The sequence below is a fragment of the Nothoprocta perdicaria genome, unplaced genomic scaffold, assembly GCF_003342845.1.
Source record: "Nothoprocta perdicaria isolate Ctin4 unplaced genomic scaffold, notPer1 scaffold_9, whole genome shotgun sequence".
NCBI lineage: Eukaryota > Metazoa > Chordata > Aves > Tinamiformes > Tinamidae > Nothoprocta > Nothoprocta perdicaria.
This window is the reverse complement of record NW_020456198.1, coordinates 3,138,360-3,160,638: the sequence shown is the minus strand read 5'-3', so window position 1 is coordinate 3,160,638 and position 22,279 is coordinate 3,138,360. Positions and strand designations below refer to the sequence as shown.

Genomic DNA, 22,279 nt, shown 5'->3' with positions numbered 1-22,279 from the left:
GGTTTGGCATTATGACAACTGCTGGCCTCCAAATTCATACCTCCTGTCACCCAAGTTCTTCTGAAAGGAGCCTCCAACCTCTCTAAGGCTGCAGTTTAATCAACCATTTTGATGAGCAGGGCCATATTGGAGATACCTTGCCAAGCATGAGCAGCCCTTCCTTCCTAAGAGCCTCCATGGGCCTCCAAGATCACAGCTGAAAAAAAAAAGCAGGATTGAAAGAAAAGCCCTTAGAGGCAAGAGCAAAGCACACAACTTGCCCCAGGGTCACTTAACCTTCTATAATCCCCAAAGTTAAAAGAATTTGGCTGAAAACAATTCACCTGAACAGCCCAGAAATTGATGCAGGCTGCAGTAAGAGTTCAGCTGGGGAACTAGTGGGCTATTCCCAGCCCGCACCCAAGGTGGGAGAATATAGATAAGGAAAGGGCTTTTTACCCTGGACACTAAAACCCCCTCATGATACACATGTGGACAGTAGGATAAGACATGGCACATGGTATCTTACATGCATCCCATGATGCTTCTTACTCAGCTTTTGGCCAAGAGCTTCGCAGCTGGACCCAGACATACTGTTCAGTTTCTACTGAGAAAAAGGATAACTACAGCTTGGATGTGCAAAGTTGGGAGGAAGCAAGAAGTGACATCCAAATTCCTCATTGCTTGCAAGATGTGTGTACACTACAGGAGGAAACAAGCCAAAAAATAAAATATTAAAAACTTTACTTGCAAGAAGTTACACCACAAGTGAAAAAGCTCCTATCTTTTTTTGCTAGCAATCCACTGTCAAAGGCTTGTGGTCTTGTCTGACAGCACTGTGGGAAAGTGCCACGTCAGGTGGTGCTGGGAAGCCCACTGGAGACATATGGGAGCACTTATAGAATATCTGCCATTAGTTATCTGGCTGCATAATAGTGTGAAGCTGAGACAGCATTGCTTTTGGGGGCCCTAATCTTGCTGTAGCCAAGAAAATGCAGAGATGTATGCTACAGCATCAAGATACACAAGAATATCTCCCCAAAACAAATGGGCCTCCAAACCACAGACAGGCTGAAGTTACCCCACCATAGCCACCAGCCTGCATGACCAGGGCATATAAAAATACACATAAAACACCTAAAACAACAATGCTTAGAGAAGGTCCTGCAGCACACAAAGCTTTGCTGGATGCCTTAGGCAAATGTAGTCCCTTTCCCCAGGAGAGTCAGAGCTTTCAGCAGCATCTTCCCTGGGTGCCTCATAAGACATAAAGTCTTCTGTGAAAGTCTTCTGAGGTCTCTAAAAGATTGGAAGAAAGTTTTGATAGAATTTGTTTAAGGAATAAAACTCAAACAACATAGGAAAAAATACCATTTCTGAGAACTTTGCCTGAAGTGCAAACTTAAGGCAGGCAAAGCAGAAATGTTTCCTTCCTATCAGGCACAGGAAAACAAAGACAGGCATTTAAAGAGCAAGTTCTGGAAAGGATCTTGCAACACACAGGATGTGCACAGCTCCAAACACAATGTGTGCAGAGGGGATACAGCAGCAATCTGACACTGATGAAAGGATTTGCAGACTCTGCTGGTACCTGATGAAGGGGCTTCTGCTCTCTATGATTCAATGTTGTTTCAAGCTTGAAAACTTTTCTCCTATCTGTATGCAAAAGTGCCAGAAGAAGGATTTTTAGCATAGAAATCTTGAAAATTTCCTAGAACTCTTTAGCATCCAGAAAAACATGTATTTTCATGGCCTCCCTGCAGCAACAGCACATCTTCAGATCTCACAGAAGTGACCACAGGTTGGTTCTCAGTCAGCAAAACTCTAGTGGGAAAGGTCAAAAAAAAGGATAAGATGAAGTCATACCAGAAACCACATTTGAGATGAAAACAGCACCCACATTGAGGGATCTGGACTTCCCCTAGTCTTTCCAATTTCCTGTTGGTCTGACACAGCATAGATAGAAGCATCAAGATACCATATCCAACAGAGCTGCAAGTCCTAAGCTTTGCTTTTAGTCATTATTTAGACTATCTAGAGGGGAAGAAGTGCAGTCTCTGGCAAAGATCTTACAAGGACAACAGGAACTAGCAGGGATCTTGCCAGGACTGCCCACAAAGACCCTCGGAGCAGGAGCAGCCCCTTCACCAGGTGTGAGCCCTCCTTGCTTTGCCTGTAATGATTAACACAGACACATTCAACATGCCTCCAAGGCAGCATATAAAAAAGAGCAAGAAAGGATTTTAAACATGGTTTATTAGTAATAAGGCTTTCCCCATGTTGGCTCTGTACAACAATCTCTCCTCACACAAATTTCAAAGAGGGTTTTTACCCCAGTGAAAAGAACAGTGAAAGGCTCTTTTTTTTAAGCCTAAGCAATCAAAAAGCTCTTTGAAGCTCCAGGAGCCCTAGACATTGTCTAGAAACATCTGCTTCTATTTTTCTGCTATACTTTTCCTTGATGGGAAATGAAGCCGATCAAATTCTTGTTACAGAGGAGAGGAAGGAGAGTTTTATGCTGAAAGCCCCCAGTCCCAGGCCTTGCTCCTCCTGAGGCACCTGTGATCGTCAGCACTGCCAGGCTTCCAGAGGGGGCCCCTTTTGCAGGACACTGTTCTGACCTAGCAGAATTGCACCACCCATATTAGAAAGTGAAAACTTCCGTGGATCTTTCATTTAAAAGCATCTTATGGGGAAAAAATGCTTTTTTTTCCCCCTATTGAATAGCAGAAGCTCAAAGAAATGTCACAAACCGTGAGCATTACTTAGTACTCCATTCCCAGCAGGTCTGAGCCATCTTATCTACTGCATTTTGAAAAAGTTACATTAGGTTCCAAAAAACCACCCAGAACTAATTGAGCAGCTACCTTGCTGCTTCTCCCCAAAGATAACTGCTTAATATTAAAACCTGACAATCTTAAAGAAAAAATCAGCAAGTCTGCAGTCTCCTGCAATTCCAGAATTCCTGAGCTTCCTGCTTGGGCAACCATTTGCCAACATCTTCACCCCAGAGACTGACATTCAAACCCTTGGCCAGAGCAGGGAAATGGGGGCTCCCACATCCAGGGTAAGCCCTACAGCCACTAAAACAGACCACAACAGCTCTGGCCTTTTGGCACATCATTTTTAGCATTAGGCTTTGACAGCCGACCCCAGCCTAACTTTTAGCAGTTTTCATTTTTGAAATGGCAACTGGTTCTCTGTTCTCCATCTCTTCTCTTCTCAGGCAGCTGCAAATAGCCTTTAATCACAGTTCTGCTGATGGATGCAGCTTCTTTCTCCAAGGATACTTGCTTTAATTCTGTTGCATGGGGCAGCATGGGACATAAAGCAGAATAAGTCCTGAGCTCCAGTCCCAAAGAGTTGTCCTTCCTTCCCCAGCCCCCTGGTGTGCTTTCCTGGCCCTACACTGAGATTCCCTCCTGTTTTTAGGTTCATCAGGAAGCTCCTTCCTCTGGACTTCTGTTGAATCTGATAGGCAACATTTAAGTACACGATTTGTGGTATTTAACTTATTCAGGCAAATACAGTGAGGACATGAGAGGGGTTGGGAGAATTCAATATTAAATTTGCACTGAGCTTGACACTGGAAATCAGTGCATTCCCCATTTACCCACCTGATTTGTACCCTGTTAGCTTTAAGAGGGCTATTCACAACAACATTTCCCTATGGTAACATGGGGAGGAGGGACAAATTGGCATTCAAAAATGGATGCCCTTTATGCAGCAAGGAAGAGATGTGGGAGAAACATTTGGCAGCAAGACAAGAAGGTTTGAAGGATTTAATGCCCCCCCCCCCCCACAGCAGCACATGTGCACAGAGAAACACAGGGGAAATCAGTTTTAACACCAAAGCCTAGCTGGAAAGCAGCAATGCCAAAGCAGTCTATAATGCAGCAATAGCTGCATCTAGTGACAAGGAAAAGTAATGCTTCTCATTTGGGGAAAAGTTCTGTCTTCTTTTAGAACCACATTAAGCGATAGAATCAAACACTTCTCTCCTTGCTGCTCACTGTATTTGTCCTGCCTTAAGAAAACAGCATCTCACTAATATCACAATTCAGATTTTTTTAAACAGCACTAGTTTGGAAGGTGCCTTAGGAAAAGGCTGTAGTGATATAGGTATATTGAATCTGACTACCCTTGGAAACTTCAGAATAATTCAGAAACCTGATAAAATGAATGAGATACAGTGAAAAATGCTACTGCTCCCTGCAGAGCACTAACAGATGCAGAATTTAGGGAGCAGACCCAGTATCTGGGACAGAAAGACAACACAGACCATAGAAAGTTGCATGCACTGGGAAAAGATCAGCATGGAAAAGTATTAGGAAGGGATGGATCATCTGAACATAGTAAAGTCATCTGTCTCATTATTTAGCTAGAATAATGAGGAAAGTGAGAAACGTAGGAAGGGTGATGGGCTGGCAAATACATGAGCTACTTCAGAATGGAAACTGCCTTTGCAGGGCCATGGGTCTGGATGCACCTCTTCCTCAGAGGAGCTGATGAGCAGAAAGCTTGGATGCTCCTTGCTTTGTGAGCAGTGCCGGGAAGCCCAAGAGTAAAGAGAATGCAAGCCGGAAAGGATGCGACAGGTAAAGGCAGCAAATCATTCCATGGAAGAAAGCTGACAGAGGAAAAACATGCTCGGGTGGGATAAAAGCCAGAGACCATAAAGACCTCACTGGAGGGTGCATATACTGTGCTGGGAAGATTTGTAATGGGACATTGCATCAAGCACAGCCAGGCCTGTGAACACGCAGGCACTGGCAGAAAGCAGCAGGTTTCATTAGCAGCCTCATGCCAAGTGCTCACCTGAGGCTCTGCAACAAGCACATCACATGCCTGGAGAGGTGCCTCCAAGCCTTACTTGGCTTGTGCTACAGCCTCTGCAGCTCTGCATTCTGCTCAGAGCTAAGCAATCCCTGGCTACATTAAGATCCTCCTCTAAATCTTGACAATGAACTGACAACTCAATTCAAAAGCCAAGCTGCTTCCCTGATATGGGTCTTTCTAAACAGGTGGCAAAGCACATCGACCCACAGCATAATTCATTACCCTCATTTCAGAATATATGAGAAGTCAGGAATAAAGCCATGAAGTTCTGATTTGAAAAAGCTAATCAAGAACAAAATTTATTAACCAAGGGACAGATTGTTCAGTAAAATGTCGGAAGAAATAGTGTCATAACATCTAGTTCTGAGTCTTAGAACATGTAATGGCACTTACTTATCCAAGGTCTTCACTGAAAGTTAAAGAAATCTCTCCAGCTGAGGTACCCATACAATTTTTTAACATGCTGAGAGCCTGATGCAACTCTTGTGTTTAGAACATGGTATTGGTTAAATAGGAAAGTGCTTGAAACTAGACAGTGTCACACAGGGGCTCTCTCAGGAACATTCAGTAACAGTGAGCTCAGAGACTGAGGCCTAGGTACTACTCACTAGTAAACTTGCTAGCAAGTTACCTTTGGTTGACAGCAGGGCTGATTTGCAGCAGGATAGCACCCACAGTCATAAATATTATTCTTCTAGGATCTCCTTCCAAGCAAAAGTAGTCCATCCGAAAGCTGTCTGTGAATGTAAAGTGGAAGAAAATGAAGAGAACGGAACAAATGCACAAGAACAACTCACTCTTAACAGCAGCAGAGCTGGCTCGGATTAAGAGCTGAGCTTCTGGGAGCTCCTGAGCAAACTCAGGAGAGCTCCAGCTTCCCTTTCAGGCCTACACCATCAGGAGACATCAAGTCTCCCACCACATGAGCCCACAGCCAGTGCTATCCAAAGGGCTCACCTCCTTCCTACAGGGACCAAGACAGCAGCTTCCTTCACCTGATTTCCCCAGACCACAGTGCTCACAGCTGGTGCTCTCTGAGTAGGGCTGCAGACTGAGTGGCATGAGCATACAACTCACAAGCCCTAGTTAAGACAGGTTGGCATTTCTTCCTCTCTTCTCTGTTTTTGTGCTTAGTTTTTCTGTTCTGCTTTTCAGTGTTTTTCTGACCCCTACACAGGAGGGCTTGTCTCTGGCCTAACTGTCCTCAACACTTAATGCTCTAGGGCTACACCAATAGCTCTGGGCAGAAGTAACATTTGCTAGCAATCTAAGTATCTCTATTTTATCACTTACCTTCTCTTTTTCAAAGCATTTCTAAGGCACATTGTAATTGTTCCTCTAATATCTACCTTGTTAGCTCCACTAACAGCCACTCACCTGGCCATACATCCAATGCCTGATTAAGGCTCAAAGGCTCAGAAAGGGAGTATTTACTGTACTTCCCCCTACCTAGAAGAGCTGCTGCCTTTATAGAACTAAGTCAATGTTTATCAAGACATCCTGCTAGCCTTCCCTTATATCCTAGTCAGACACTCTGCCCTATAAACAGCTATCAGGTAGAACACACATAATCCAATTTGCAGTAAATGTAAGCAAAACATAAAGCAAGAAGGCTTCCTACCTGTTCTGCTTGACTTGTGCTCTCATTGCTCCCTAGATTTCACCTTCCTTTTCAGAACCCTTTCTTTCAACCCTGTAAACTCAGGAAACAGGTCCTAGAATTCATCCTTCTTCAAAGACTCTCCTCTACTGCTCTCTCTTCTACAAAAAGGGATCCCCACCTCCTCCTGCTCACCTTTTCAAGGAATTGCCCTGTCCCACCCAGCCAGCTTATTGGTCAACTTTGAATCTTCAATAATTGGGATCTGCTGAGAAGTGGAAGGAGTAAAGGCACAGAAACAGGTGAATCCACTTGCCCTGAGAGGACTTAGTAGTCTCAGCTGTGGCAGTTTCTGTTACAGACAAAAAGCATTATAAGGCCGAGGAGAGAACAGTGCAACCTTTTGTTTCTGGAACATAGAGTTGAAAATGCCTCAGGTAAGTTTTCAATATGCTTCTTTTTTGGCTAGTAGTGAAAAATAATTCAACAGGAGGAAGGAAAGGATTACTTTGTTTGTTTGTAGTGGTAGTGTGAATACAAGGGGAAGAGAAAGAAGAAGGAAAGAAAAAATGTAGTAGTGAATAGATCATAGGCTGGAGTTGTGCGCTGCTTTGTTTCTAGTATTGTTTTTAGTTCTTGAAGAGTAGGCTGCCTCACCTACAAATTTATTTCATAGAAGTTTATGAAAACAAATAGTCTTCAATTAAACCTAATTGGTCATTTTAGTTTGGGGTTGTATTTCATTGCTAGCATGAGACATCCACATAATATCTACATAATTCTATTTCTCTAACCTTATGGATATCCACTTAAACATAAAGATGAGTATAGGTGTCTGTCTCTGCAGTATCCTGTTAGCTCTTCAGGTCTGCCTACTGGGTGCCAAGAATTACACTTGTAGCAGTGTAAGTGCAAACTCTTGCAGCAATTTCTGTGTGAAGTATTTTGTGAGGGTTTTGACAAATACAAGCTTGTGCTCTGTGCTTCTTAGTGTTTTATATCAACAATTTCAGAAGAAGGCAAGTTGCAATGGTATTAGAGCCCTCTCTTCCCTCTATATTTGTTTTCTTATATTATCATTCTGAACTCTTACTAACTCCAAGGTCTGAAGTCACCAGTCAGCTTTCTTAACTACCTCAGTGCTGGGAATTACAGGTGTTGAGGACAAAGAGCTTCTCTGGGCCTTAGTATTAAGATGCTAAAAATAAGTGGATGAAAAGAAGAGAAAGGCCAGAAAAAAATGGTGATATCCTTCTTAGGTTGGTGGATGTGGTCTGTGTTGCCTCTTAGGTTCAATTGATACCTGGGTTTTCTGTGGTGAAAAGAAATGTTGGTGACAAACATGTCAAATAAGTTCTGTTCTTAAATCAATAAAACTCTTTTTCCCTGAAAGGTTTTTCTTGGCTTATGTCATATTACTAGTGTCAAGAGAAAGAAAATCATGTTTAGATGCCAATATATATTTGAGGAAAGCTCTTGTCTACATGTCAGTTCTGAGGTTTTTCTAGGTTTTTACATTTCTGAACAAAGCAGAAGTGAGAAGGTCATTGCTTTTAAGCCTTTCACATTACTGTAAAGGAAGGTTTTGCTGCTCTAATGCTGTGTTTTTGGCTGGCAGATAGTTTCCTTGGGCCTGCAAAGATGTTCAGATATATTTTCTTTTTTAATGTTGCAGTACACCAGGACAAGTGTGGAAATGAGGCTTTTCCTTTAAGAAAATATCAGAATATTTATTGCTTGGCCAGTCTTGTTCCTGTTGTGATGGAACTAGAAGAGACTGCTGTAGTAATTCTGGTGTTGCATTAAGCTAAACATAATAGGAAGGCTATAAGAGCTAAGAATGCCTCTGTCAGCCAGTATAATGCCAAGCTGCTTCTACAAATTAGCCAGGTCACAACATACATTTCTTCAGTAGAAATCAGTATCAGCTCAATGATAATATGCTCTATCCAGAAATTTGTGTCCTTTACTGAACTGCTTCTTTGTACTTTTATAGGTGAGGTAAATGGAGGTAGGGACAGTAACCACCCATCCTGCAGAGCAAGAAGCCAAATGCAAGTCTCCTTGGCATTTTTTTTGCAAAGAGGGAAACTTTCAAAGGTGTTGTGAGTTTGGCACCTAAAAAGCGTTTCCAATAATGGTAGGCAGGCTTTATAAATCTTCCCAAGCAAAACACCTGAGTGTGAACAACTGCAACAGCAGCAATAGAACTGAGTTGTACTGGAGGGAGAGTGGACTGTGATACTTGATGAGACCTTAAGTGTCTGTTTCAAACCCAAGTATGTATTGGTTTCCTCCATAAATGGCAGGCTTGCTGCAAGAATAGACATGTAGCTGTTCAGTGTCTATTGGAAAAGTTTTCCCTCTCCAGCAGCAAGAGCAGGAGACCCCACTCTCCCATGACCCAACCTTTTTGCTTTTCCCTTACCTTTTTGTGGCAGGAACAGCTCAGCCTTCATCATGGGGCAAAAAAAAATGCACTGTAGCCCTTTTCATGGGGCAGGTTTAATTTTTAATTGGCCTTCTCAGTCCATAAAGGATTTTCACAGAATTAAGGTTGGAAGGGACCTCTAGAGATCATCTAGTCCAACCTCTCTGCTCAAGCAGGGAAAGGAGTTGCTGCTTGGGTGTCTGAGATGTAAGAGAAATTTGAGGTTTATGCAGAATCTACTAGAGAGCATACTTTAAGTATGCTGAAGATAAAAGGCAGACACTCTAGAAATGGTTAAAGTGCACTGACATCTTCAGCCTGAGGATGTCTAGGGCCCTTACAACATTGTGAAATTGTGTCAGTAATCTGAAGAAATAAGATACCATTATGGCTACAGCATCAAAAGCAATATAATGACTTTTTTTCTGTCAGTAGGTTAAAGACTTTCTCTGCACTACAATGATTTCAGTGGAAGATGTGTATAATGAACCTGGTATGGCACAGTCTGTCACAGCTCATTCAATAACAGCAATAAAGTAGAACTGCCTGAGCGGTCCCTAATGCAATGTTTTTTTTTCTAGTTGAAAATGCTGTTATAGCAGACAGTAACATCAAAACCAAAGTGGGGGAATGGGAGGATTTGGGAAGGCACAAGAGATTTTGTAAGTCAAAGGGGGCCATCTCATAGATTTTTTTTTTCCTCTTTGAAGTTACTCTGAAAAGTAACAGAAAGAGAGGAGCATCTTGGTTTTCTGCTTTGAAATGAGTTAGAGCCAAAGGCAGGGAGCAGCTCTGGTCTTCCCTGTGGCAGAGTGGCCAGAGCACAGGAATCATCTCCCTCCTCAGGCAGTGTCTCTGGGAGACTGTCACTTGAACAGCCTAACTTTGCCAAAAGCTGCAGATCTGCCATGAAATGGCCAGTGCTGTGTTCAGAACAACCTGTGAGAGGTATTAAAATAACTCACTACTTAATCATAAGCCTGGTTCAGTTTTCTATCCTAATTCAAAAGGTAAGACATCATTTTGTGGTCTTCAGTCTCTCTTTCATCAGTAGTAGTGTTTTGGGCAATTAATTCTTTATGAAAATGTAAAATAGTGAACAAGTGATTGCATTTTTTTGCTCCTTCTCTGAAGGAGCTGCAGTCTGTCTTTAGGGCACTAGATGGTAGTCTCACTCCAGCAACATTTCAATGGGTCTTTGACATTGGAGTGACAGTAAATCACGGCTCTATTTCAATGGTGTTTGCTCCTTGAAACACTGGATTTGAGATGAATTGGCTGTAATATGGACATGCTAGTCCTTACTTTCCCAAATCTGGAGCAGAAGTATCACAGAATGATTAAGGTTGGAATGGACCTCTGGAGATCACTTGGTCCAAGAATGAGCAAGTGTCCTGTAAGTCTATGGAACTGTACCTTTCCAAGGGTAATATGTTGTTTATATATGAAAGGGTAAAGTATAACCTGTGAAGTCATGGGAATTTTAACATCTGTGATTATGCTTTACTTCAGTCAAAAAAAAAATCAAATACTTCCACACATTCATTGTTGTTAGGACTCTAATATGTTTTAAATTCAAGCCTCTGCTCAGAAGCAGTAGAAATTTAGACTTGCTTCTTCTATAGCCGATTTCCATTATTGCAAGAATTTCCTTTTCCACCTTTCTCTCTGCAAAGTAAGAAGTCTTCAAGGTTTACTTTACAGTTAAAATGGGTGTACTTACACAAAATAAAACCCAGATATACCATTAAACTTATAGGCCCTGAAAAATCCAATAACGGTGCTAAAGCAGAAGAACTGCAGTTGGCTTCATTCCCTGCTGGCCCATAGTCAGGTTACTTCAGATGTGCTGGTCAGGGAGGGAGCTTCTTCATTTTTTCTCTGAATCAAAGAAGTTTCATTTTGACCCCTGTGACTGCACAGCCATGCTCCTTCTTTAGTATAGATTTCCATGTGAGGTTATTTTAAAAAAGTGTGTGCAACATGGGTGTAAGTTGTTAATTGTGAGATATTGTAGAATGACTGAAAAATAAATCCAATTTTCATTCTGCTGAGAGAGTGGGAATAGAATGAAAGGAGAAATCAGGCACATATTACTAGTACCCCCAACCATTTCACAGTTTCAACAAATTGCAAACTAGTATTGATTTCTATACATAAGCTATAAAGAGAAAAGAATTACAAAACTTTTCAGCAGACTGAAAAGCCAATATCGACCAACCTAGAATGGCATTTAGGAGAGCAGTGCTTAGCTGATGAAAATAAATAGCAGTAAAATAGCTTTCACTTGTAATTTTTATCTAATATTGTATCAGGTCTGTAATCCTTTGCAAGTGTCATCTAATGCATCACCAGTGAATGGAGAAATGTGCAGAATTAATAAGGAAGGTGTCTGGATGCAGAATACCTAACAACCTGCAAGCTTCCAGTTTGATGGATCTTCCCCTAATGAAAGCACAAAACCTACTACTTCACAAAGGGAGTCTTATTCTGTAGTTTCAACAGAAGTAACACTTTGTTAAAGCACTCTGGTTCATACCACCAATTTGTCTCTATATGAGTGCAAATCTTCAGCCATGACATCATGTGGTTGTGCTATGGCACTTCACACAGGACAGGCTGCTGGACTGCAACCAAGGAGATTCCTATCAAATGCATTTTAGTGTTTCACTACCTTTCAAATACTTGAGACAGAAGGGAATAATGGATAGTAGATGGGTATCAATCCTCAGCTTGCGCAGGAGAACTGTCTAGCAGGAAGAGGAGCAGAACATGGTTATGGGGTGCCTTGGGTACTGGAAAGAAAATGGACACAGGGATGCACCAAAAATCACAGGAGAATCACAGCTGGTTAATTTGTGATTTCTGGGATTGGTGGGAAGGAAGACGTGGTGGGGTGACACTGGCCTGTCTGGAGCACTCCCAGAAGCACTTAGTTCATCCCTAAAGTTTAGAGCAGTAGCAACTTTTCTTAGCTCCCTTGGTGAGTTTACTATATTGAGATCAGAAATCCCTAATCAGTAACTGAAAACGTAACTGCATTTCTTTACCCTATCAAGATAAAAAATTATGGCTAGTTCACTGTGAGTAAATATTTAAGTTTGTGTTAAGTATGAGTTTTGCCTCAAAAAGGATAGTAGTGCCTAAGATTCGAGGAGCACCTTCCCAGACTGGAGTTCTAATCTTCATCTCTTTGGGGCCGGTTTAAGCAAGAGCATTCCAGCTCTAGGCTTAGGAATACTTCTGTTTGAATAATATCATATGTTGAAAAGAAATGGGACTGAGAAGCAGGGAGTGGGTTTTTTTAATTAAAAAAAAGGAAGAAGTGTAAGACTGAAAGGGATGAAACTTCAGGAAGCCTCTCTGTATTTTTAGCTCAAGGTGAACTTTGAAGATGGATACTGAAGTTGTTGGGTTTTTTTCCTCTCCTTTCCTCTATGACTTGAAAATTAAGCTAACTTCACATTATGAAAGCAGATTGGAATTTATTTTCAGCTTAAGAGTTCACCACAGCTTTAAACTAAAGCTAAGATTGTAATTGCATATTGTGGAAGGCTCCTGCTGCAAAAGTTTTGCCGATTTCAGGGCAAAATCTACTTAGTGAAAGGGGTTTTTGTTCTCAATGAATAGTTAAAAAGGCAGTAATTGATGTTTCTCATTCAAATGCAGAAAGAATTTTGATTTAAATCCCTGCTCCCTTACTTTGAAATGCTATTTACCTACATCAGAGTCTAATCAGGTTAATGTGTTAGATGTTCCCCTAATGTAAATAGTATTGGTAGAAAGAACACTGCAAGAATAGAGTTCTCCAGCTTGATTCATTTGCTTTCAATGTGTCAAATTAATTTTGCCACATGGGTAATAAAAGCAGTGCTTCTGTATTTCTCTAAACATTTTATGATTTAGAAAGTGTTTATGATTTCTCTTAACAATGAAACTTAAACTGTGCACAGTTCAATACCAGCAAGTAATTTCAGAGGTGACTGAGGCATGTAATTGAGTTTGTCAGTGTAATTGTATTTTGGAATAGATAGTGGGCTTTTTTTTAAAGTTGATGGTGAGTCTTGTATTTAGTGTGCTGATTAATTCTATTAGGGGAGTTAATTAGACTGAGAAGGTGGGGATGAGAATGGATACAAATCACTTGAAAGCATTTCATTTAACTTGATTATTCTGTGTACAGGGGAATGATGCCTCTCTCTCGTACTGACTCATGTGCCCGATTAGACTCATCAGTGCAGCCCTACATCTGTGGCCAAAGACAAAATGATGAGTATGGTGCAATTCTCTCTCCTTTCATGTGTGAACTTCCAGCTTGATGTATTGCTGGGTACAGAGTTGACCCAACCTTATGATAATAAGCTCTTGTGTTTACTCCATAATAACAGAAATAATAATTACAGTATTTGTATTTCTGGCACAGCCTCCCTGTATTCTTTTCCTGTAAAAGAAAACAAGGAATAAATAGGCAGACGCTTGAAAGCACTTGCTGGCTTTGCAGGCTTCCAAAGAGCATAAGCCAATTCCCCCTATGTGGGAATATTCAGCTTTTCCCCTTGCAGAAAGAAGTGCTTGGATGCTGGAGAACTGGATGCTGCTATGGCTGCTGGTGAAGCACTCAAGTCTGGAGCTGAACAGTGCTCGGTTGCTCCCTTGCAAGCAGGAGCTGGTGTTTCTCTGTGGTGCAATTTGCTCCTTTGCAGACAATTCCCTGTGTGTCTAACATGTTGGAATGGGGCTAGTGGGGCTCATCTTCTGTCCCTGAGCTAGTGTGAACCCAGGCAGATCAAAGCCCAGGTGGGCTGAGCTCGAATTCCCTAGGCCTACCCAGCTGTATAACACGCCTGAAGGCCCTTGTGTATGCCGGTCAGAAGGACTTCTGACATCTGAAAAAGAGAAGGTAAAATATTAGAGGTGTCTTCCAAGAGGATGGTCTGCCAGGATACAGAGGACAGACTTCCAGGGTTTCTGTTATGATAGTGGATTTTCCCTTATGTCCCAGCTGAGGCATAGAGGATTGTGAATATTCAAAGGCATCTGGCAAAGCTCCTGGTAATTTCTGATCTCAGAAGGACTGAGGAAAGGTGGAGATGGAATTTAAACATTTAAATTCTGCACATCTCATATTCCGTTCTTTGTGTTTTATATGTTTTTAGTTAAGTGACCTGGAATATTTTTGGCTAGACTAAACACAAGACATTATCAGAAGAGGTTTGAGACATGCCTTGAGGCATCATCTGAGCTGGACAAAGTCACGTCTCCCTTTATAAAACAGGCTTAATTTTGGAACCTGGTGTTATTTTCTGGAAAATAGTTGAAGTCCAGAGGAAGGATACAGGGACATGAAGCAACAGGCAGAGCTAAACAAAGCCCAGGTCAACAATCTGTGCATTTTCAAGAAACTCTGACATTGTTCCACTCATGGAATTGCTCGCAGGATGTGTGATCAGGCCACTATAATGCTGTCAGTAAGAATTCTTATCTTCAGATTCCTTCCACATCCAGATAATATGCTCATGGTCAGTACAGGGTATGTTTTAATAAGATTTAAAGTGGTAACATCTGGCAAATTCACATGTCATACACTTTTCTTTCCTCATGTACAAACAGCCTGTGTTCCCATGCTTTTGTTTCCCTTGGATAATTGGTTTCCTCCAGCAGACCAAGAGTGACTGGTTATCTGCCAGGAATGGCAGTGTATCTCATGGTGGCACAATATGACAAAATGATCAGAAACTTTCCCAACAGAGAAACTTTACATCGGAAACCAGCAGTGATAATTCTGTTGAAAGGAGAGGAGCTGGCAATTCTCTCTTGCTGCAAAACAGGAGGAAAAGGAAGAGAACTTTGGAAATTCACAGGAGGGTGAACAAGAACTTCTTGTTCATCAACCTCCTTCCTCTGCTCCCTGCGAAGGACCTCTCAGCAAAGGGCTATGCTGCATAGTGTCAAACTATGTAAAATATCTCATGGCCATGGCTGGAGCAGGGCTGAAGTATCTCACTAGAGAACTGGACATGCATGTGGGGAGAAGAACTCTCCTACAGGTTGTGAGAAGCCAAGGGAGCCTCATGCAGAAAGGCAGCTTGGCTGTTCAGGCTCATCATGTGCTGTAATGATAAAATAATTTTGCTTTGCATTGAGTTCTCATGCTCAAGCTTGGCCTCAGCTGCTGGAGTTTCAGGCTGTTACAGCAGTAGTCTGAGGTTTTAGGTGACTAAAGATGCTGATAGATGGATCTCCATGGAGCTGTTGTCTCCATCCATTTCCTTTCTCTGCCCATGGTTCTGGCTGGGCTCTGCCAATTGCCTGCAGAAGGGGCAAAAGAAGTGGGATTTGATGTGGTCTTAAAGGACAGGGAGCTCCCCCTGTCCTTTAAGAAACCCCACAGAGTGAAGAAGGGGATTGATGTCCATCTCCCCAAAGCCATAAAAAATTCAAGGGGTATTTCCTCACAAAGGCACAGCAAAATAGTACCTAATGGACTTCCACCACGATGACCTTGGTCTCCCACTGGTCCACAGTGGCTGGAACGGGAGGGACAGTGGAAGAGCAGTAATATTGTATGTACTCCTTCTAGAAAGGGGCAGCACACCTAAAGCTTAAAGCAGCCTTTCCAAAAGGTTAGGGCTGTTAATTCTCTTTTTAAGAGAGGAAGACGCTAAAACACCAGGAGATTGACTCAAGAAGCTCACTTGCTGCAGGAATTGGAATCAGCATCTGGATTTTAGCTGCTGTAGGAGAACATCAATGTTGTTCCTTCAGGATATTTGGTAAAGGACAGTTTAGGACCACTGTGCTGCAACTCTTCTTAGCTCTGCTTCCTGAATCAACAAGTCACTGGATCAACCCACGAAGTGAACTGAGAACAGATGTGAGCAATTCCAGTGTCAGTGTTTTGGACCATAAGCAAAATGCAGGCATAATTAAGATTTTCTTCCATTTCTCTTGTGTGCTAAATGGAAATATTAGATTAATTCAGCTGTGCTGTAAGAACAACTGCAGAGACTCTCTGGAACATGTGCTGATATGGAAAAGGTCACTATATTGCTACTGGATGGTTACTTTACCTACTTTACTCAGTAGTTAAAATTGACATTTTGAGTCTTTCTCAAACTACTTATCTTTAGCTGTCCAGGCAGCCAATAAGGCAAAATAAATGAAGCCTGTCAAAGTTGTACAGTTTAAGGCTTTTTATCATTATGCAAAATCTCCATCTTCATTAATCACTATTTTCTGATGGAGTTGGGCACTGGATTTTCTGCTGCTAAGTACTTGAAGGAGTTATTAAATCTCTGGCTGTTTGGTTTTCCCATCTGTTTCCATAAAAATGAACTGCAGTTAGTATTTCAGGGAATGCTACCATAAACAGTGAGGGGGAGCTTACAGTCTGAGTGGCAAAAAAAAAAAAAATCAAAATTCATGTTAACCAGCTGTCCCTGTACTTTGAGGGAATTAAGGCAGTGAAAGTGAGACAACCAAACAAGTAGAGGCTGAAAAAAGCTGCTGTGCCTCTGGATCCAGAAGTCTGCTGTTGGCTAGATGTCAGGACAATATTTAGTATTATTTTTTAAGGAGGTGCTCCCAGCAGCACATGCAAAAGTCAGGGAAGTAGTTAGCAATATAATAGGATAGCTACCATGTGTGCAGGCAGGCTATGGTCCCTAAGCACCAGGTAGCTGGAGGTAAATGCCAGTCCAGGAGTAAGCACCTGGACCCTGTTTCCTTGCACAAGAGTCCCTGAACACTTGCCCTCTGCAAGTTAAGATTTTATTATATTGAAACTGTGCCCAAGAACATGGGCCATCCTTGGCAAAAGTGTCCCATTTTTGGCAAAGAAAAAAAAAAAAAACTGTGCTTGTGCAAGAAGGCAGCAGGAGCCCTCACCTTAGTGTGCATTTATCTGATATTTAAGGAGGCTTGTAACAATGCTATCTCTGGAAGGAAAAAGGACTCATATACGGCACACAGTCATGCAGCTCTCCTATGTGCATTATACTGTCTCAGTAAAGATTTTTTTCTCTTCATTAATTTCACAATTCTCTGGCCATCCGTTTACTACAATGGTACAAGCAGGTTTTTGATGGCCAAAAGGTTATGCTTTCTTCCTAGTCTCTGAGTTAATAGACTTCCACTTGGCATTATGTACTTCTGTAGTGAATCACAGCCTCTAGGGTGCCATGATATGTTGTCATATCACTGAAATCCCTCTCCAAATAGCCTCTCTGGCCCTTTTTTGTGTCTGCTTAAACCAAGGAAAAGGGATATCCAAGTCTTCATTTGTATATATTTTGGCCAGGATAAAGTTGTTCTCTTGATAGATTTCCTCCTGTTTCCCACAACAGTGGGATGGGCTGAGGTCCTAGGGAAGGAAAAGTTGCAGGGTGTTGTCTGAAGTGGGGCAGAAATGATGATCCAAGAAGGGCTGACTGACTGGAAGGGGTTGGCTCTGAAGTGCCTCAACTGCCCAGGAGAAAGATAATAAACAGAATGAGGATAGTGATTGCTTTAATAAATAGTGGAACATGTGTGCAACTGATACCTCCGGGGGGTAATGTATGCCAAGAAGCCTGCGTTAAACATCTGCTCTTCAGCAGCTCTAGTACATTACGACCAAATCAATATATATTCTGATGCTGGTGTTGACCTTATAGTAGGTAGAGTTGAGGGGGAGGAGGCAGAAATATGTGCGTGTGTGTGTATGTATGTGTGTGTGTGTGTATATATACATATATATGTGAAAAATGCTTGCTAAAATCCCAGGAAGCTTTGTATCAAGAGACCTCCTGGGCACATAGGGGGAATAAGGTCTTGTTTTAAGTGCTGCCATCAGTAGGTTATATGAGGATAGCAGTAACTCTAAAAGCATGCACCATTTACCACAGATGTCTGATTTTTCCTTCCATACCTCTCCAAAGTACCTAACTTAACGACAGACATGAGCTTGGAAGCCGAGGAACTTTGAGCTGCTGTGTTTATTTAGCCATTTACCATAACACCAGTGGGAAACAGCAGATTTGGGGTCACTTTTATTTCTGCCTAAAAGCGAGACTCTTTCAAAAAGCCAAATACTCGGCTGGGTGTTACTGGAGTAATTGTCTCAAATTACAACTCAAAGATGTGACTGGGGCTCAATTGTTTCTGCTTGTTCCAGAAAGTAACGGTCTGTGTCTCGTCGCCCCCGCCGCCCTCACACACTAAGGGCAACAGTCCCGCCGCGGCGTCTCTGCACGAAATGCGCATGCGCGGCGTCCTGCGCATGCGCAGGGCGGAGAGGGGCCCGGCGGGTCAGAGGGCAACAAAATGGCTGCGCCCATGTGCGCTCGCGAGGGCAGGTTGCAGCGCAGGGTTTAGCGCCGTCCTCTCCCTCCGGGGAAGGGGCTGCGAGGGCGGCGTGCGCGGAGCCCGCTCCGCACGGAGCCGCGCGACCTCCGCATGGAGCCGCGGGAGTCGTGGGCGGCCTTGGCGGTGAGTGCGCGGGCACGGGCCTGCACGTTGCTATGGCGACGCGGCGGCCTAGTCCCCCTCTCGCCCCCGGAGCCGCGCAGGGGGCAGTGCGGTGAAATAACGTTTTAACGATACGGGTTTATCAGGAATATCCAGCTCCTGGTAAAGATATTTCAGCCCCATTCCTGATATTGCTATTTGTAAGCTGAAAGGCAGCAGAAAAAGTGGTTTTTTTTTTTTTTTTTTTTTTTTTTTTTTTTTTTTATCAAAATCTCATCAGACTTGGGTGTTGGGAGCCCCCAGGTGTTGCTGCGCTCTGGCAGCGGCTCTATTAGCTGCTTCATGAATTTAAATGGCCTTCCAGGTGCCCAAGTCTGAAATTCGCAGAAGCAATTAGCAAGTTTTGATGCACGTTGCGACAGTTGGTTAGATTAAATCTGATCGATGTTATTTGGAGCAGATAAGGACTTTGATGGAAAAAGAGTGGGAAAAGCCAATGCATGCAAAATAGCCAAGTAGATTAAAAGAGTAATTAATTTATTGATTAAAACCATAGGAGTAGATATTGAACACCTCTCTGAATCCTCTGTTGGGACTGAACCAATGTTAGAGTGATGTGCAGGGTAATATGAGTTTGTTTTCAGGCAGGGTCAAAAATCCATGCCATGCCTTATGTGCTGCTTTGTATGGGGTCCGTTTCAGCAAACTGACTCTTTTTGTCAAAAAAGTAATGGATCCAAAAAATGTATCATAATGGATTCATTCAAATTACTGACTTCTTTGTATTGGGGTTTGCTATGTGCTTCAATCTCATCTTCTGTTTTTAAGAAGTAATTCTTTTGTACAGATCAGCACTGTCTTTTTCCAGTTCCCGTGTTTCTAGATGACCTTTTTTTTTAATTTAGCTTTAGTTGAAACTCATTTTTAGAGTATGGTCATTGATTTGCTATGCATGAAAAGCTTCCACTTTTTCTTTTAGCTTTCAAAATTTCTGTTGAAATTGATTTTTAAAGAAGCTTCAAAGAAAAGTTATAGAAGGCTGTTAAGTAAATGTCAGTGTTGTCTAGAGGTGTTTTCAGGGCAAACAGAACTTCCACTGACTTTTTTTTTTTCCCCACACACACTCTTAGAAGTAATTGTCATTCTGTGCTTTGTCATTTTGATAAGTGGCATTTAATGTTGTCTTGTAGCTTATGTGTACAAAGAATCAGCATTGCATGGCTTCGTTTGATACTTTTCAAAGCAATGAAATATCTCCTAAAACTGGTTCCAAAGCTAGGATATTTATGACTTTCTCTCTTTTGCTAAAGCTTTCTAGTTATAGCTATAGAAGCCTTTGAAGATAACCTTGACCTCAAAGTGGATATGTACAGTAGTGCTGCGTGTAATTCTGTACATACAGTAGTATGTTCAGTAGTACTTTGGCTTAGGCATGACTCAGTTGCTCTCATATGCACTGCTCTTTCACCACGCTGGGTATTAATTCATTTTACTGCCTGGTTTTATCTCAAAGGCTGGTGGAATTGCTGGTGTCTGCGTTGACTTGATCCTTTTCCCCCTGGATACTGTGAAAACCAGACTGCAGAGTCCCCAAGGATTTAGGAAGGCTGGTGGCTTTCGTGGCATCTATGCTGGTGTTCCTTCCACTGCTATAGGATCCTTTCCAAATGGTAAATTTTGTCTGGATTATGCTTTCTCTCTCTTTAAATGGGTGCTTATGTAGCATTGGACATTGCTGTCTGTGTCTTCCTTTAGTGCAGGTGATTGTGTTTGGATTCTGCCAGGGGCAGCTTCTAGGATTGCAGAGCATTAAGCAAGCTCTGGGTAGGACCCTGGAGTCTATGCTTTAGAGAAGCATGTACCACCGTTGAGGAGACAGTGTGTGTCTCTAATGCGAAGGCAGTTCAGTGTTCTTTTACAGTGTGCTTTAAATGTCCGTATAAATCCCACCACTGTGAGCCCAATTCTATGGTAAGAGTAGTTAGTGTAGCTCAGCAGCTCAAAAAAAATACAAAACAAATGAATCCTAAAAAATTACACAGTGATCAGCTGTCAGTATTAAACACTGATGGCCTTTCTTTACATGTCCCAGGCACACCACCCCTATGGAAGTGTCCTTGGATGTGTGTTATTAGCCTGTTCTTTCTTACAGGAACATCCTAAGACACTTTCGGCTGCCAAAGAGATTAAAAGTCTTGCTTTCCATGGACGCTCATGCCCCTGTGTTTCTTTCATTATACTGCAAATGCTGAAGAATTCTTCAATGTGGTTGAACATTGGGGATTTTTGAGCTACTTAACTGTATCCCTGGTAATTTCTAATTTTGAAATTAAAATTTTGAAAGATAAATACTTGTTGTCCCTGCAGGAAAAGGCATCTACAATTCCAAAGACCTTTGTCCATTTCTTCTTTGTACAGAGTGGAGAAAAAAAAAAAGCACCAAGCTAAGCTGTCAGTAGTAAGTATTAGGAGAAGTTTGCTGACAAATCCACTGACACCTTCAAATGTTTGATGTCCTTCAAAAGATGATATAAAAAAACAGTTCTTTATCTTGTCTCCTCTCTTATCTCCTTTTGAGGTGATAAGCATCTTTTGATTAGCAGCAGAAGGCAGTTCACATAGTCCTTTACAATTAAAATCTGTTCCCCTGCGAGATGTCAGTTTTTTCAGCCTCTGCGTCTTTAAAATCTGAACTGTGTTTTTATCTTTCTGCTGTAGACTAAGAACTGAAATTGTCTTTAGGAGAGCGAGTAACCCTTAAGGTGCAAATGCCTTTGTAGTTGACTGTTGCAGTGAAAAGAAAAATCCCACTGTTTATGTTGCTGCATGCTGTTTAGATTTGTATGTTTCTTGTCCATTGCACACAGTTCTAGAGAAAGTTTGAGTACTTTTCTTTCTGGAACTTAATTGTGAAATATTCAACTGATCAAGGATGATTGCAAAGAAGATGCTGTTACTGCTGCTGAAGCAGTTTTGCAGAAGAGCAGACGTGTTGAATACCTTCCTTCCTCCCCCTGACTTGCCAATTGCTCCGCTGAACTTTTTACAAAAGTCAAGAGCAATCAACAAATTCAACTAGTCTGGAACAACCCCATCTCTACCCTTTCAGTCTCCAAATGTGGAAGATGACATTTCCCAACCTACTGGACAGTCAGGAATGTTTAACACATCTTTTTTTAATCTCAATATTGAATATCCTCTTCAAGTCTAGACACCTTTGATATTAGTGGGAGGTTTGCCAATGATAACTAAAGGCACAGACTTCTGAAGGAGGTTGTTCGCAGGTTGTGTTGGTGCTGTTGTCCTGTTCTGGGGCAATAAATACTGTTTTTCAAAATCAGTACTGGAATAATAAATGACAAATAATAAATGACTTGTGAATATTTTTGTATTAGTTCTGTGATGGAGAAAGCTAAATGACTCTGTATTTTGAATTTCAGCGGCTGCTTTTTTTGTCACCTATGAATATGTTAAGTCTGTGCTGCCCTGTGGCTCTGCGTCATACCTGTCTCCTGTAACGCACATGGTGGCTGCCTCCTTTGGAGAAGTGGTAAGATCTCATTTACAGAAGTTTTCTGCAGTCATGATGCAATGTTTAATATATATGGTAGAAAAGTTGTGTGATTTGAAACTCATCTACCTTTGCTTCTAGTAGCCACTGTTAATTAATATTTATAGCCTATCCCTTTCCCTCCATATATTCAGATTCAGTGAACACCTTTTCCCTGAAGATAGTTTGTCATATTGATGAGAAGCCTTCCTTGCATTTATAAACAGACTTCACCAATGAATGTATAAAGTGACATGACAGGTTGGGGCAACTGGCAGCTGTGTAGTTTCGCTTGCCAGATGATGTGCAATGCCAGCCTGGTGAAGGCTGTCTCAGTGGAACGTGTAACCTAAAGAAACATTTTTTTCCTTGGAATGTATGCCTATGTATTTAAGGACAGGCTTTCGTGTGTGTGTGTGTGTGTGTGTGTATA

The 22,279-nt window shown here is 41.9% G+C and overlaps 1 protein-coding gene and 1 long non-coding RNA gene across 3 annotated transcripts in view; one reads left to right on the top strand and one right to left on the bottom strand.

Moving 5' to 3' along the window:
- LOC112958751 lies at positions 1 to 6,572 on the bottom strand. The gene is made up of 4 exons (XR_003251491.1): positions 6,440 to 6,572; positions 5,450 to 5,555; positions 509 to 681; positions 1 to 196 (listed from the first exon to the last, which is right to left on the bottom strand). It is a non-coding gene; the product is annotated as an uncharacterized LOC112958751 (long non-coding RNA).
- Positions 6,573 to 18,269: 11,697 nt separating this feature from the next.
- The window catches only part of SLC25A26 (solute carrier family 25 member 26), a 76,874-nt gene continuing 72,864 nt past the window's right edge, over positions 18,270 to 22,279 (top strand). For both annotated transcript variants that reach the window (XM_026052507.1, XM_026052506.1), the window contains exons 1-3: positions 18,270 to 18,317; positions 19,810 to 19,966; positions 21,737 to 21,846. In XM_026052507.1, coding sequence (XP_025908292.1) covers positions 18,285 to 18,317; positions 19,810 to 19,966; positions 21,737 to 21,846 — 300 coding nt within the window. In that variant the 5' untranslated portion in view covers positions 18,270 to 18,284. The remainder of the gene's footprint in view (positions 18,318 to 19,809; positions 19,967 to 21,736; positions 21,847 to 22,279) is intronic.